The 13,585-nt window shown below is 31.2% G+C and overlaps 1 protein-coding gene across 10 annotated transcripts in view; it reads right to left on the minus strand.

Moving 5' to 3' along the window:
* Nucleotides 1-2,257: 2,257 nt before the first annotated feature.
* LOC123682809 (protein Gawky) overlaps nucleotides 2,258-13,585 on the minus strand; it is a 61,696-nt gene continuing 50,368 nt past the window's right edge. For all 10 annotated transcript variants that reach the window (XM_045621606.1, XM_045621613.1, XM_045621615.1 and 7 more), the window contains 2 exons: nucleotides 13,119-13,238; nucleotides 2,258-12,090 (listed from right to left, as the gene is read on the minus strand). In XM_045621606.1, the coding sequence (XP_045477562.1) occupies nucleotides 11,782-12,090; nucleotides 13,119-13,238 (429 nt within the window). In that variant the 3' untranslated portion in view covers nucleotides 2,258-11,781. The remainder of the gene's footprint in view (nucleotides 12,091-13,118; nucleotides 13,239-13,585) is intronic.

A 13,585-nucleotide genomic window follows, 5' to 3' on the forward strand; every position in this document is an offset into this window, starting at 1 on the left:
TGAAATGCGGGAACCTCATCAATATGGATTTAAAGAAAAACACAGCTCCGTACAACAAATATGTAGAATAGCAGTTGAAGCTATTCATAGTTTCAATAAGAAACAAAACATGGTAATGCTGTTTCTTGATATAGAAAAAGCTTTCGATAAAGTCTGGGTTGAAGGACTGATATACAAAATGGTTCAACTAAAACTGCCACCTTTTATCATAAAATTAATAAATTCTTACTTGAAAGAAAGAACATTTTCAGTTAAAATGAATAATGCAATATCTCAACCCAAACATATTGAAGCAGGCGTTCCACAAGGATCAGTCCTTGGACCCAGACTTTTCAATATATTCATACATGATATTCCAGAGTTTCCAAACACAAACCTTGCCCTTTTTGCAGACGATACCGCGATATTTGCTAAATCTTTCCATGCGACTACCGCGAATAAACTACTACAGTATCATACAAACGTTTTAAAAAAATATTATGAAACCTGGAAAATCAGTTTGAATGAGGGTAAAACAGAACAAATAGTTTTCAACAGGAAAACCAAAAACAATAAAATATGTCCACATCTGAAAATGGGCAACAGAACCATAATCCCAAAGAATTCAGTTAAATACTTAGGTGTAGAGCTCGATTCTAGATTAAACTTTCATAAACAAATAGATCAAACCCTGGGTCGGGCCTACGCAATGAATACCTTATTCTACCCTTTGATGTACAGAAAAAGTAAACTGAACAGGGAATATAAAAAGCTAATTTATACATCTATAATCAGACCCATCATAACGTACGCTGCCTCTGCATGGTGTCACCTGAAGCCGACACCATTAAAGCCCCTCCAAGTATTCCAAAACAAAATACTCAGACTTATACTCAATAAAAACAGATATACACGTATCACAGAACTCCACGAATTGGCACAAATTCCAACCATAAGAGAGTATGTTGATAAAATATCATCAACATTTTATGGAAAACTGAATTATGTGAGAGATTCTACGAGGCAAATCACCCGTATCCGAAAGAACAAAAATCCAAACGATAAGCATATTCTGCCTTATGAAAATCTACCGATTTTCAGGCAGTCTATATGAACTGTGTATATTTGTACATAGTTTCCTTCAATTTCTTTGAGCAGGTTTTTTATTTTTATTTTCCTGCATAAATCATACACATCCTAAAAACTGTATCACATCATCATTGTACAAAAAAATTGTTTATAGACTTTATGTCATCTGTGTTACGAAAACTCTAGTCAAGCAAATATTATTTGCAGGATCTAGCAATTATATATATTAACAAAAAACTATTGTAAAAAATATCTTTTAAAAACGTGTAAATAAACTTTTCTTTCTTGGGAAAAACCTGGATGAAAAAATGTTTCAAATGAAAATTTCTTAGTATTCAGGGGGACATAGAATGAAGACATTCAATGTGGTCAGGTGCAATATGAGTATTAAAATACACTACACACCCACTTAGACTGTTCTCCAGAAAATTTAGGAGACATGAGTGAGGAACAAGGTGAAAGATTTCACCAAGATATTAATGTTATGGAGGACCGCTACCAAGCAAGATGGGACATGCACATGATGATAGATTACTGCTGGAGTTTAAAAACAGCTTTCAAGAAAAGTGTTCAGTGACTATTTGATTTCTTCAATGTTTTTTTTTTGTTTGTAAGTACAACATAATATTGTATTTTGTATAACTAAAATAAAAATTTCGTATCTACCTTTTTTACTTTACAGATTTGAGTTGAAATAATGCAATTTATATTTCTCTAAAATAGTATATCTTAAAAATTTGAGCTCCTAGTAGTATCTACATCAAAGGGACATCTAACCAAGTGTTTTTATGGACTACTTAGTTCAAGTGACTTTGGATATACTATATACTAACCTCGTTCCTTCCTTCTATCAATTAATACTGAAATCTTTCCTCAAATACTCTTATTTATGAAAATAAGCCAATTCCTTCAACGACACCGTACTAATTTGAATGACAATTTATTTGTTTGGATTCCGAACACTGACAGGAAAACTCCTAGGTAAAAATGAATATGTTATTTGAATTCAGGACATCAACTTGATAAAGCATCAGCTCAAAAAACCTCGACACCAAAACAGCTGTTCCCCTGTGAATTATCAGTACTATGTAGTCCACTTGTTTTATGGGTCATCCCCATAATTGAAGGATATTGCTTTCCGTACTTTTCTAAACGAAATGATGATTAGAAAGGAAAATAAATAAATAACTACATTTAAGACAACCTTTATTACTGAATGCATACTGGTCAAAGGGTTACAAGTATAGAGCATCGAACAATTTGACAGCTCTTTAAAAGCACTTAAATAAGTCAACTTATTCCTAGGTGCCGAACTGTACTGCAAACAAACAAGAATTGTATTGAACCACACATTTCCAATACCAACTAGAAATAAATGATTGCTTAGTTTGGCAGTACAGTTGGGTAATCTGTTGAAAAGAATGACAGTGATTATCATATTATTGTTAAGCTTACTGAAATGTTTATTACTTATTCATTTGGGTATGAATTGAATTTTTGCAGTAGATTGAATATTTGATTTTTCGTTACTTCATCTAAAATTCATTTGATATCACCGTGACATTTGGCCTGGTCCCTGAGTTTACCTTCCAATAGCAAACAAGGAAATACAGATGAATGTTGAGATTCAAGCTTATATTTTATTTATAAGATCTATAAAGGTAGTTCTGTGAGCATATTTGACCAAAATAATGAAAGATAAATCCATCACAAACATCTACAATATGTCTAAGGTGATAAATATATTCATGATATCATTTAAAGATTTCACTAGATGATTGGTGGCGATATTACAAGATATTCTGATTTACGAATTGTCTTTTTATCACATTTACCCCAACAGGAAACCATGTTTAATACATCTTACCAGTACTTATATTTTTTTTTTAATTTACATTTCACTGAAAAACACAACCATACAAGGTTAAATTACTTCAAATAAAATATTTCTCCAATTAAAAATATATTAAACAGGAACTAGTATTTGAATTAAGCCATAATAAAAATCATATAATAATTGTACTGTACATCAATTCAATTATCCACATAAAATATATGAGAACTATAGTTGCCCAAATTTCTTCAGTTTCATGAATTAACTAACTGTTTCTGCTCTATTACCTCTGTTTATATACTCGTTCAACTACTGGAATATTGGTTTCATTATTATTGGACTAGACTTAAGGAGGGATCGTGTTAGGCCATTCGTTAGAAAGAATTATAATTTTTCCCTACATGGCTGAAAAAATTTGCCAAGTATTATGAAAGATAATTTAATTAATCTTGACCTTAGAATTATAGAAACCCACTTAGAAATATAGAAACATAAACTATGTTTATATCTTAAGCAAATAACATATTGGAAACATTCCCTAATTAAAAAGGAAAATTTCATTGTTTCAGTGTACAAGTAATATTTTTATTCATCTGGTCATGTGCATATTGAAATTCGAATTAATTTCCCTCTTTAGGAAAACTGATCATGAATAAAAACTTTGTACCAACATCAAACAATATCTTTCCAGCCAAATGGTACTATCGTGATGTTTCAAACTCCTACTAATTATGGTAGATGAAAATGTTGTTATCGACAACTTGCAACATACCTTATCACAAAAAATTTATCACACGAAACTTGAAACAAATAGAAAAAGAATAATAAACGGAGAAAATAAATTAGTACAACTCAATTTAAAACAACAAAAATTCCTGAAGTAAATACTAATCATGGATATTCTTTCAACTATTTTTATAGTTAATCTGGGAAGCCCTTTTCGTTGAATTCAGCACAAGTACTTGGGAAATCAGTAAATACTTCAGACTTTTCATGGTAGATATTAATATATAACAAAAAAATTGAAGGAACATAACACGAAACCAATTAAGCAGTGCTTACAAAATTTTGACTTAGATACTTTTAAATTACTTAAACTAACAATATAAGATAAAGATTACAATCGCTTGACAAAGCAAATGAGAACCAATCATCAATCATGGAACATGAGCTCTGATTTATATTGTGAGTAAGGTTGAGTTTTCTTAATAATTAACACTTAGCCTAATTAGTGTGAATAGATATAATATACTATGAAATAATAACAGTTGTACATTTTGTAGCCAATATATACAAATATATTGCATTATAGGTCAATATACACAGCAGATAAGCGTAAACGGCTCAACAGATTCTAAATCCAGCAAACCGTTGTGAGCAAAGGTTTTGAACATAAATTTGGCACAGTAATTAAATGAAACAAATGTCTTTTTGGTCTAAACCTAGAAAATTTTAACACGATATTGAAATTTTAAGTTTCAAGTAAATTTTTCATATAACAAAAATTAGGTATAATCCAAATATAATATGAGAAATATTCAAAGAAATAAAACAAGTCAAGATGTAAACAAAGTTAAGTACTGAATGTAAATAATTAAATGACCATTTTAAACAGGATAATCTTCAATGCTTGAAGAAATCTTGATGCTTATTTTGAAAAGCTCAAAATTGACAATTGATTTGCTATTTATCAGTCACTGGGTTCACTACAGTCTTTCTGTCCGTAATAGAGCTAAACTTAGAAACTGAATTTCAATATCTTATCATTTCACTAGGTCTTTACTACTTGGTTAACATCAAAATTTGTATTTATCATTAATTTTGAAAAACTAAAGAATATGATATGAACTGAAAATATGAAAGGAATGTTTTTTAGCTTAAAGTTAACTCTTAAACACATTGATAATATTTCAAACCTGAGATAGAGAGGGCCCAATTCAAATCTGACAAATACCTTCCTAACTTAACACACACATCACCCTTCTGTCGACTGTAACCAGCAACTCCTAATGAATCAGTGGCTCCAACATATTGCAATTTTAACAGTTTAAACCTACTTGTTACTCTTCAAATATTTATGACATACAAAATTTCTTCTATCTTTTTACAGTTGGCAGTTCCAGCTAGCTTTTTTAATCTCCACAACGAGATCATCAAACTAAATAACACTCGATATCTCTACTGAAAATTTGCTCCAAAACCTAGCAAACCAGCCCAAAAGCTATTTGCGTTACAGGAGTTCATTGTGAATATTATCCAAAAGGAGAACCGACAGATATTTTCATGGGATAATTTTCACAATATGAGACACCATATTCTCAAAGAGGTTACATGCTGGATATCAGTTGAAACTTTCCTAATATTTTTTGCATCACCCAAACAATGAATTTAAGTTTTTGAAATGTGTAATCATTGTAACTCTCTTTGGATATTCTTGCAGGATTCTCTACCTAGAGATGTCGATAAATTTTCAAACAATCAAAAAAACATCTTATAATATACTTCCTCAGTTCAATATGTACGGCTAATTTTATCTGTTTTCTTTGTACAATGGGTTCTCAACGTTAATATTCACTATACTATCGTAATTTCCCCCTAAGAGTCAGGCCCAGAGTTTACAATTGCATGCTAATAGGCACTTCGGTTGTGCTTAACATATAGATTATTTGTTAAAATTTAGAACATAACCAATAGGATACAGACATGTCCCAGATCCACTCAAAAATTTCACTGGAACTTCTTTGGCAAAGTTTTTGAATGTAATGGTTTTGAAGGGAATTTGGACAGCTCTACATTTTCGATTTGTTCAAGGGTAAGAATACACCACATATCACAACCCTATGGAAGATACTTTTGAGAGGTACTGGGAAATATTGGAAATATGACACTTTACATCTTTGGTATATAATCAGAAAGATGGCAAGAAATTGTAGCCTTACTTGAGAGAAATAAGTTGATCATCAAAACAGAAAATTTGTGAATAACAAGGAAACAAAAGCCTAGCGATAATACTTGAGAGAAAAAAGTATTGCACATGGTGGTATAATTATTTTTAAGTCATAACATCGACTTAAACGCTGCCTAATTAAGTATTATATCTAAGTCTTATCTTACTTAACCCATAAACCCACAAATTGATATTTTTCAACCAACTCACAAATGAAATCAGAACTTTATACAATTTGAGTATAATCAGAAAATGGTTTTCAATTTGAATTATTTGAACGCACTGGATTTTTTAAAAAAGCTGAAAAATATCACTGGATATTCGAAAATAATAACAGCATTCAGATTGCATTATGCGATCAAACAATTCTCAAGTCTTTTAATTGTTGTAAAAGAAACTACAATTGACAATAGTCACTTATTCAGAAGTCTCCAGACCTGACAGGTCACATAAAATGAATTTTCATTTATTGTTATTACAATATCGTCTAAAAGAGGCACATGTTTTGGTATCATCTTTTTTTCGGAACACTGCAATCCTTTCCAGACCCAAGGCGATAAGGAAGAGAAATTTTCAATTTTTAAATACAACAGCTCATGGGATAAGATGATACTGGCCTTTTCCAATGTCATCTCTACTGCGTTATTTCAAAAGGCTTGCATTTAATTGAATTTATCAAAGGCTTCATTAGAATAGAATTCTTAATTATTGCCAATTTTTCCAAAAACAATCACATAATTTTCAGGTAGAACTTTACCAATATTCGGTAGAAAATAACCCTAATTACTGTTAATCAATGCACGGGATTGAAAATCGTCAAAAACTAATGGAACAGTACAAGTGGATCAATTTATAAAAAACTTGCATTTATAAATTTTCACCAGCTTCTTTTTTTTTCCAAAATCCCTGTGCAATGATTTTCTATCTGAATGACATATAAGGCAAACAATTTTAATTTTTTTTTTGTTTTCACTATTTGTTATTAAAATGGAGAAGTTTAATTCGATTACGGTCAATCTGTTTCCGGTTATTTAAGCATTGTTTTTTTTTTTTAGTTTTCCTTATACAAAATCATTCAAATATGTAATTTTCAAGATCTAATTATGTGCTTGAATACTACCGAACACCAATTATTTTCTAGCCATGGCAGTTATGCCAATTATAATTCAAATATATTGTTATTCATTATACTCTTCTTATAATAAGATATATACATTCAGTGGCGACATTAATTATATATACTTGAAACACAAGTGGCACTTTGATCACAAATACTTTTAATCTAAATACCATATACAGGCGGCTCTTTATAAGAAGCACATTTGCTCACAATATTATAATTTGGTTCAGAAACATTCTTGCTATGTAGTATGTAAGAACAATGAATTTTGTGTAAGTGTGAAGAATATTTTGAATCTTGAATGAATCACAAATGAATTTGTACAACTTGGGTGAGTAGGTACCTCGAAATGTAGAATTAAGAGTGCTTCAATATTTTGGAATGATAAAAAAAAAAAACAGAAAAGATCAATACCCTGTATATATATTTAGCTTAGTTTTAATTTCAATGATTGAAAATGGAGTGTCGAGTATTCAATTTTTTGGGATTTATGAATGATTTAAAATTGAGAAACATTTGAAATGTTTCCATTCGTTGCCATTATTATATTGCAAATTATCAGGTAATTACATTCTGTTGAAAATTGCTTTGATTCACTGCCTTTTTAAATTAAGTACATCCAACAAACCAAATCAAAGCCAACAGATATACGAATCATTCATAATCTTCCACAATTTCGAGCGTGGCTCCTGTAACATCCACTTTTTTTTTTTTTCCATTTTGTCAGTAACACCAAAAAACGACTACTTTTTCAACTTTTTTTCCAAGATTTTATATATAATGGATAATTCAAAACAGATTCATTAACAAATATCGTGCATCTTTATTATGCACACTATCTTATCGATTAAAAAAGGATCACATGGTCACTAAAGCAGTATATAAGGAAAATATTTTTTGGCTTGAAGAAAAAGATTAAGTTATTTCTCAGAGTTTCTAATACTTCCCTGAATAAATTCTTGTTTGATTTTTCTTTCATTAGGATAACAACAATTTTTTCCAAACAGAAATAGGAATTCAATAAAATACCATCCACTCCCACATAAAAACACAAATTAAATTGTGGCATATAATAGTCATTCGAGACAATTACGAGTACGAAATTTGGCTGGGCACCTAGGTTAAAGTGCTTGAACGTCACAGGACTTCAGTTGATTTAAATACTGAGCTGTAGCGCATCTCGTGAACTGTCCAAAAATTATTTCAATCGCCTTAGTATTAAATAAGATGATATGCTTTTCACTTATATCAGAAATTCCCCAAATTTCAATCCAAATTCTGATAATCGAAAGCTATTCAATTAACTCGGCATTTATTGCCTTATCATGAATTTCACAGAAGTCTTTCAGTTGGTCCCTAAATGTTATTGACTAGTTTGATCATTTGATTTGAATATTATGAAGTTCAGGTTAATATTTGGGAGTTGGAAGATAAATCTGAAATCACGTATTTAAACTTTTTTACAAAAAAAAAACAATCAGGTAATCTTTTCAAATCGATTTCAATCAACTTTTCTCCAAATATTTATATAACATAATGGCACAAGTTCCTTAAAGTTATTCCATAACGAATAAGCCCTTTTGAAAAATAAACTGAAATTTCACAGAAACGTTTTTTGGATAGTGCAGAAGTGAACTACAGCCAAACATTCAGACTTTGGGTTGTCATATTAGTATACACAACAAGAAAAAAACCCTACTACCAAACTCTTAATTACTATGTAATATCATAAAACCTAAACTCTAAATACAATTATTATTATTATACTATATTGGCAATAAGATACTAGATTTAGAAATTCTATTGGAACTTACAATTAATGGGCCATTTCGAGAGGTTAAAAAAAGCGTCTCTCAAAAATGTTCAAATTAAAGCAGAATTTCATAATTCACCCCTCGTTGAAAAGCCCAGTTTTTTGCACCATTTCTTAAGTTTCGAAATATTCATCAGGTCTTGCGAAACAATTCGTTATTAATACAATGATAATGATTGAATCAATTTCAACAATCGATCTCACAAAGGATATGATAATTTCGGAAAAGCTGACGGATACATCGAAACGTTGAAAGCTAACCAAAGCTTTTCAGATTTTTTTTTTTTCGTTTTTTTATTTTTACAATATATTAAAAATTAAAAAGCCACTTAAGAGTCACAGCACAGTTGTGTACATAAAAACATATGTTAGTTAATGCATTGAACCTGTAATCCGTTGAACAATGTACAATTTCAATTGCAACTGAAGAACTTGTCATTATTCGCATGTTTAACTAAGGAGTTGGAGTCAGTCTTCTTTCTTCAATTTCATCCTCAACAAATTTCTCATGAAAAATATTTCTGATAGAGGCTTTCACCCTTATTAAACGATGATATTTTTGGACAATACTTGAATTGTCCAAGAACATTGATAAAATGATTTGAACAATATACAGGTGTCCGTAAATCAGGTTAAACAAATTCAATGTTAAAAAATAGGATGAAAACTCATATGAACCCATTTTCGAAACACAGGATACAAATATTGGTTCATATGAAGTTTCCGTCCTATATATATATATATATATATATATATATATATATATATATATATATATATATACAATGAAGTTTTCTAACCTAATTCCGAGACACCTGTATCTTCAAAAGAAATCGGAGAAAATTTCGAATTGGATTTTTTCAAAAATATTCGCTAGTTAGGTTAGGTTAACCTAAGAAAATAGTAATGTGCACACGTGCCCTCCTAAAAGGTAAAGTTTCTCGAGTTACAATGGAAAATGTAACGTTAACACAGGGATTAGTATTATAGTTCTTTCTTCCACACTTGTATGTAGGCACCTAAGTGCTCGCACACATTCATACAAACATACACACACATACAGTTAGCTACAGATGTGTCGATATATCTTGAACACCACGATAACACTTGTGATTGTTTGATGTATCCCGACCAGAGCACAGAGCAGTTGATCCCGTCTCTCATGAGAAGGGCGACAAAATCACAGTAAATGGACTAATATAAATATATATATACCCTTGTCTATGGCTAACATACATACAGTACATGAAATACACTAATTAATAGATATATATATAGATATATATATATATATATATAAACTCTAGTTAGAACGATATATATTATTAGCTATTTCATATTGTGTTTATTACTAATTTATTTAAGAATACTTATAGCGTGCAGTCTAAGAACTGATTGTGTGGTGTTATAATACCAGCTAACAGGGGCCCAGATCGGGGGCTTACAGTTCAATTATGTAGTGATTTATTGATTTTTTTTGTTTCCTTTTAACAATGTGTTACACAAATTACTTTGTATGTGTATTTTTTGATATAAGGAATTAGAGATCACAGGATTTGTGGGGTTAACAATTTAATCACAGTCTTTGCACAAACCGACACCTACCGAGATGAAATAACTGACTAACACATACCGTCGTCTTCTTTATTATAAAAACTAGGTACTTTAATTTCTGAAAATCAGATTGATCTGTTGTTTTTTTATTTGATGAGTTTCCAAGATGTCAAAATGCAATTAGTCTGGAGTTCAAAATTCGTCCGATCAAAACCAATCATCCTTATATTATGGAATGTACATAAAGTGGCATATTTTTCATCGTGAAAATTCCAATTACAAACAATCCGACGACGGTATATGCAACACTACGTAGGGACTCTTATAGCGTTGTGCAAAGAGAGGCCAACCACACCAAGAAAACAAACACATACGTTCAACTAAGGTACGACATTAAATTATTAAAACAACGGATAATATACGATATAAGAAAATATCTAAATACGCTGAAACGTTCGTCAAAAACATACAACAGTACAGAATTATTTTTGTCATAAAATATAAACGTCACCACTAGTATATATATTTTTTTATATATATATTACACAAATATATATTACTTTTCTTCGTGCACGTAAAAATATAATTCTTGTTTCATAAGGGACTAGTTAAAAATTAGTTTCAATGTCACCCTTAAGTGCGTTTCAACTTGAGCGCCAATGGAAAACGAAAACACTTCGGTTTTAATTTCTGTGTCAGTCACTTTACTAATGGAATATTAAGTCGCAAATATTGAGTTAAGTTGCATCCCTAATACTTTGTTAATAAATCTTTTGAAAAACTGCCGCTGCACAAACATATACACATTTCAGTTGAAATAAATAGAAAAGCAGAAGATAACTGGTCAAATGGAATAATAATTATTCCTTAACAATTTTTTCAGGACACTACACTTTTACTGTAATTTTCAAAAATAACATTGATTAAATGCCACAAAGTTAATTATCATCTGAAAGTATGGTAGAAATTAACGTTCACAATTTTCGTAAACTTTTCAATAAAATTGAACATGGAGATCATTTATACCATACATTTTTTTTTTTTAGAAAATTGGTATGTATCTGACCACAAAAAACACATTTGTACAATTTGTGGAGAAATCACATTCAGATTCTGATACCACATTCAACAAAAGTAAAAGTGTCATGTCTTTTTTGGAATAGTGTATATATTAGCGAAACCACAAACTTAAAATAAACATAATATCCTTAAAAAAACAATTATCAAATCACCATAAAAATTAAATATTACATTTAAGAATAACAATAAAAGAATTGTTAAATAATAATACAATAAATATCAGTTTCATCTAGTAGGACATTTATATGTTTTCCTAATATAAAACATTAAAATCATTATAATAAAACTTGTAGAAAATGTGTAAAGATCGACACTCGTTTGAATGTTTAATGTCATTGACGAAAATTCAAGTTCGTACTTCTGTCTTAAATCGACTCACCTCCCAAGAGGTCTCCCGGAAGGAAAGAATTTAAACTAGAGGGAGTTGCTCTAGCAGCATCAGACACATCTAAGCCAGAAGTGCCCCAAAGGTTTGCAGAAGGATTGTTGTTGCTCCAACCGGAACTCCATGCATCGCCGCCTGAACCAGGCTGCTTATTGTTGCCCCTCCAACCTCCGGAAGAGCCTCCCTGACTGGCAACACTTTGAAGGAGAGTGTTAGCGTCCCAGTCTGTGGGATTTTCTGCCAGGATTGTAGTGTTGCCCAATACGCAATTATTTAAAGCAGTTTGGGCCTGTAAATTACATTAGAAAAAAAAAAAATAGTATAAGCAGAGGAATATCCAATTTCAACCCGAAATAATGGCAAATTAATTACTGCTTTATACTAGAGAAGAGCGATATTTCACGAACTGTGATTTAATCACTGATATCAGAATGTCACAGGTAGTCACGGTTCCGAAAAACGAATATAGAGCGTGACGGGATCACAGTTTGAACATTTCACAGATCTTTTCAGGGCATATCATCGTCCGTTGCAATCGTAAATTATGAAGGCAGCCTGATGTTTTTATTGCTTCGGAACCTCTTTTGACTAACATAATTGCATATTTTTATGACAATCCCAGCATCGTAGGCAACTTCGCCTGCTTTAGGAAGTATTTTGGTAGGACTAGTTAAACAATAAATACTGGTGGTGGCAATATAAATCTAATTTATGCTTATCTTTGATAAACAACCCGAAAAAAATTCTTTCTATATTGAAGTTGCCGACCGAAGCAATAAATGGTACTGTATTATAAAAAATAAACGAAAACACGTCAGAGACATAATAATAGTAGGCGAAAGAATAATAACAGGCGAAAGACCAGAAATCTTTGGGCTTTCTTTACAAAAGTTGATGTAAATTATGCTACTTGTAATTTATGCAAGTTGAAATTATTTTTCAAAACCACCTCTTCAAATTTGAGGAAACATTTGAAAAATCGATATCCTTCTGTTACGTTCCTAACTAAATCTGAAATAAGGAAAAAAGTTGAAAATGTAAGAAAAATGGATGTTTTCATAATAATTTTTCATTAATTTTGCTTTGAATGATGTGACCAATTCGAGTTGCAAAGAAAAACGAACTAAGTTTTGGGTGATTCATACAAATATTAATAATAAGCAACCTAAACAGTGATCACGTCACGCTTTAATTTCACTGATATCATAAAGTAACGTTCACGTTTCACAACGTGATCTAGAAATCACGGTATCGCTCCTCTCTACTTTATACAGAAATCACAAATTTGAAACTTTAGTGTTAGGAATGAACACTTACCTTTGTCGCTTCCTCACGAGATGAGTATTTGGCAAGTGCAAAACCTTGGTGTAGATGTAGGTGGAAACTTAATAATGGTCCATGCTGCATGCACAGAGTTCTGAGAGTGGAGCCATCAATCTATAAAGAAAAGTTGAATATTCATGTGGATTGTTGTCCTGATATTGATGATGGACTATATGTCAGATAGTTTATTGGATTGTTGCCATCATCTGTGCGGTTGGTTGTTTCTGACGTTTCGGCAAGCATTCGCCTGTCGTCTTCAGGGTGTTGGTCCTGAGAAGGACCGATTGTTTGGTTCTGAGAAAAACCGTTTGCCAAACTTGGTCTATCTGGACTTGTACGCACCATAATTTTTTCGATTTCGTATGAGGGTACCGGGGTTCAACTTTACTCGTATCTCTCACCACTAGTCTACAGAAGCAAGTGGTAGACTAGTGGTAAAAGTGAAGGGATTGCAACCGATA

The sequence above is a fragment of the Harmonia axyridis genome, chromosome 6 (genome assembly GCF_914767665.1).
Source record: "Harmonia axyridis chromosome 6, icHarAxyr1.1, whole genome shotgun sequence".
Classification (NCBI taxonomy): domain Eukaryota; kingdom Metazoa; phylum Arthropoda; class Insecta; order Coleoptera; family Coccinellidae; genus Harmonia; species Harmonia axyridis.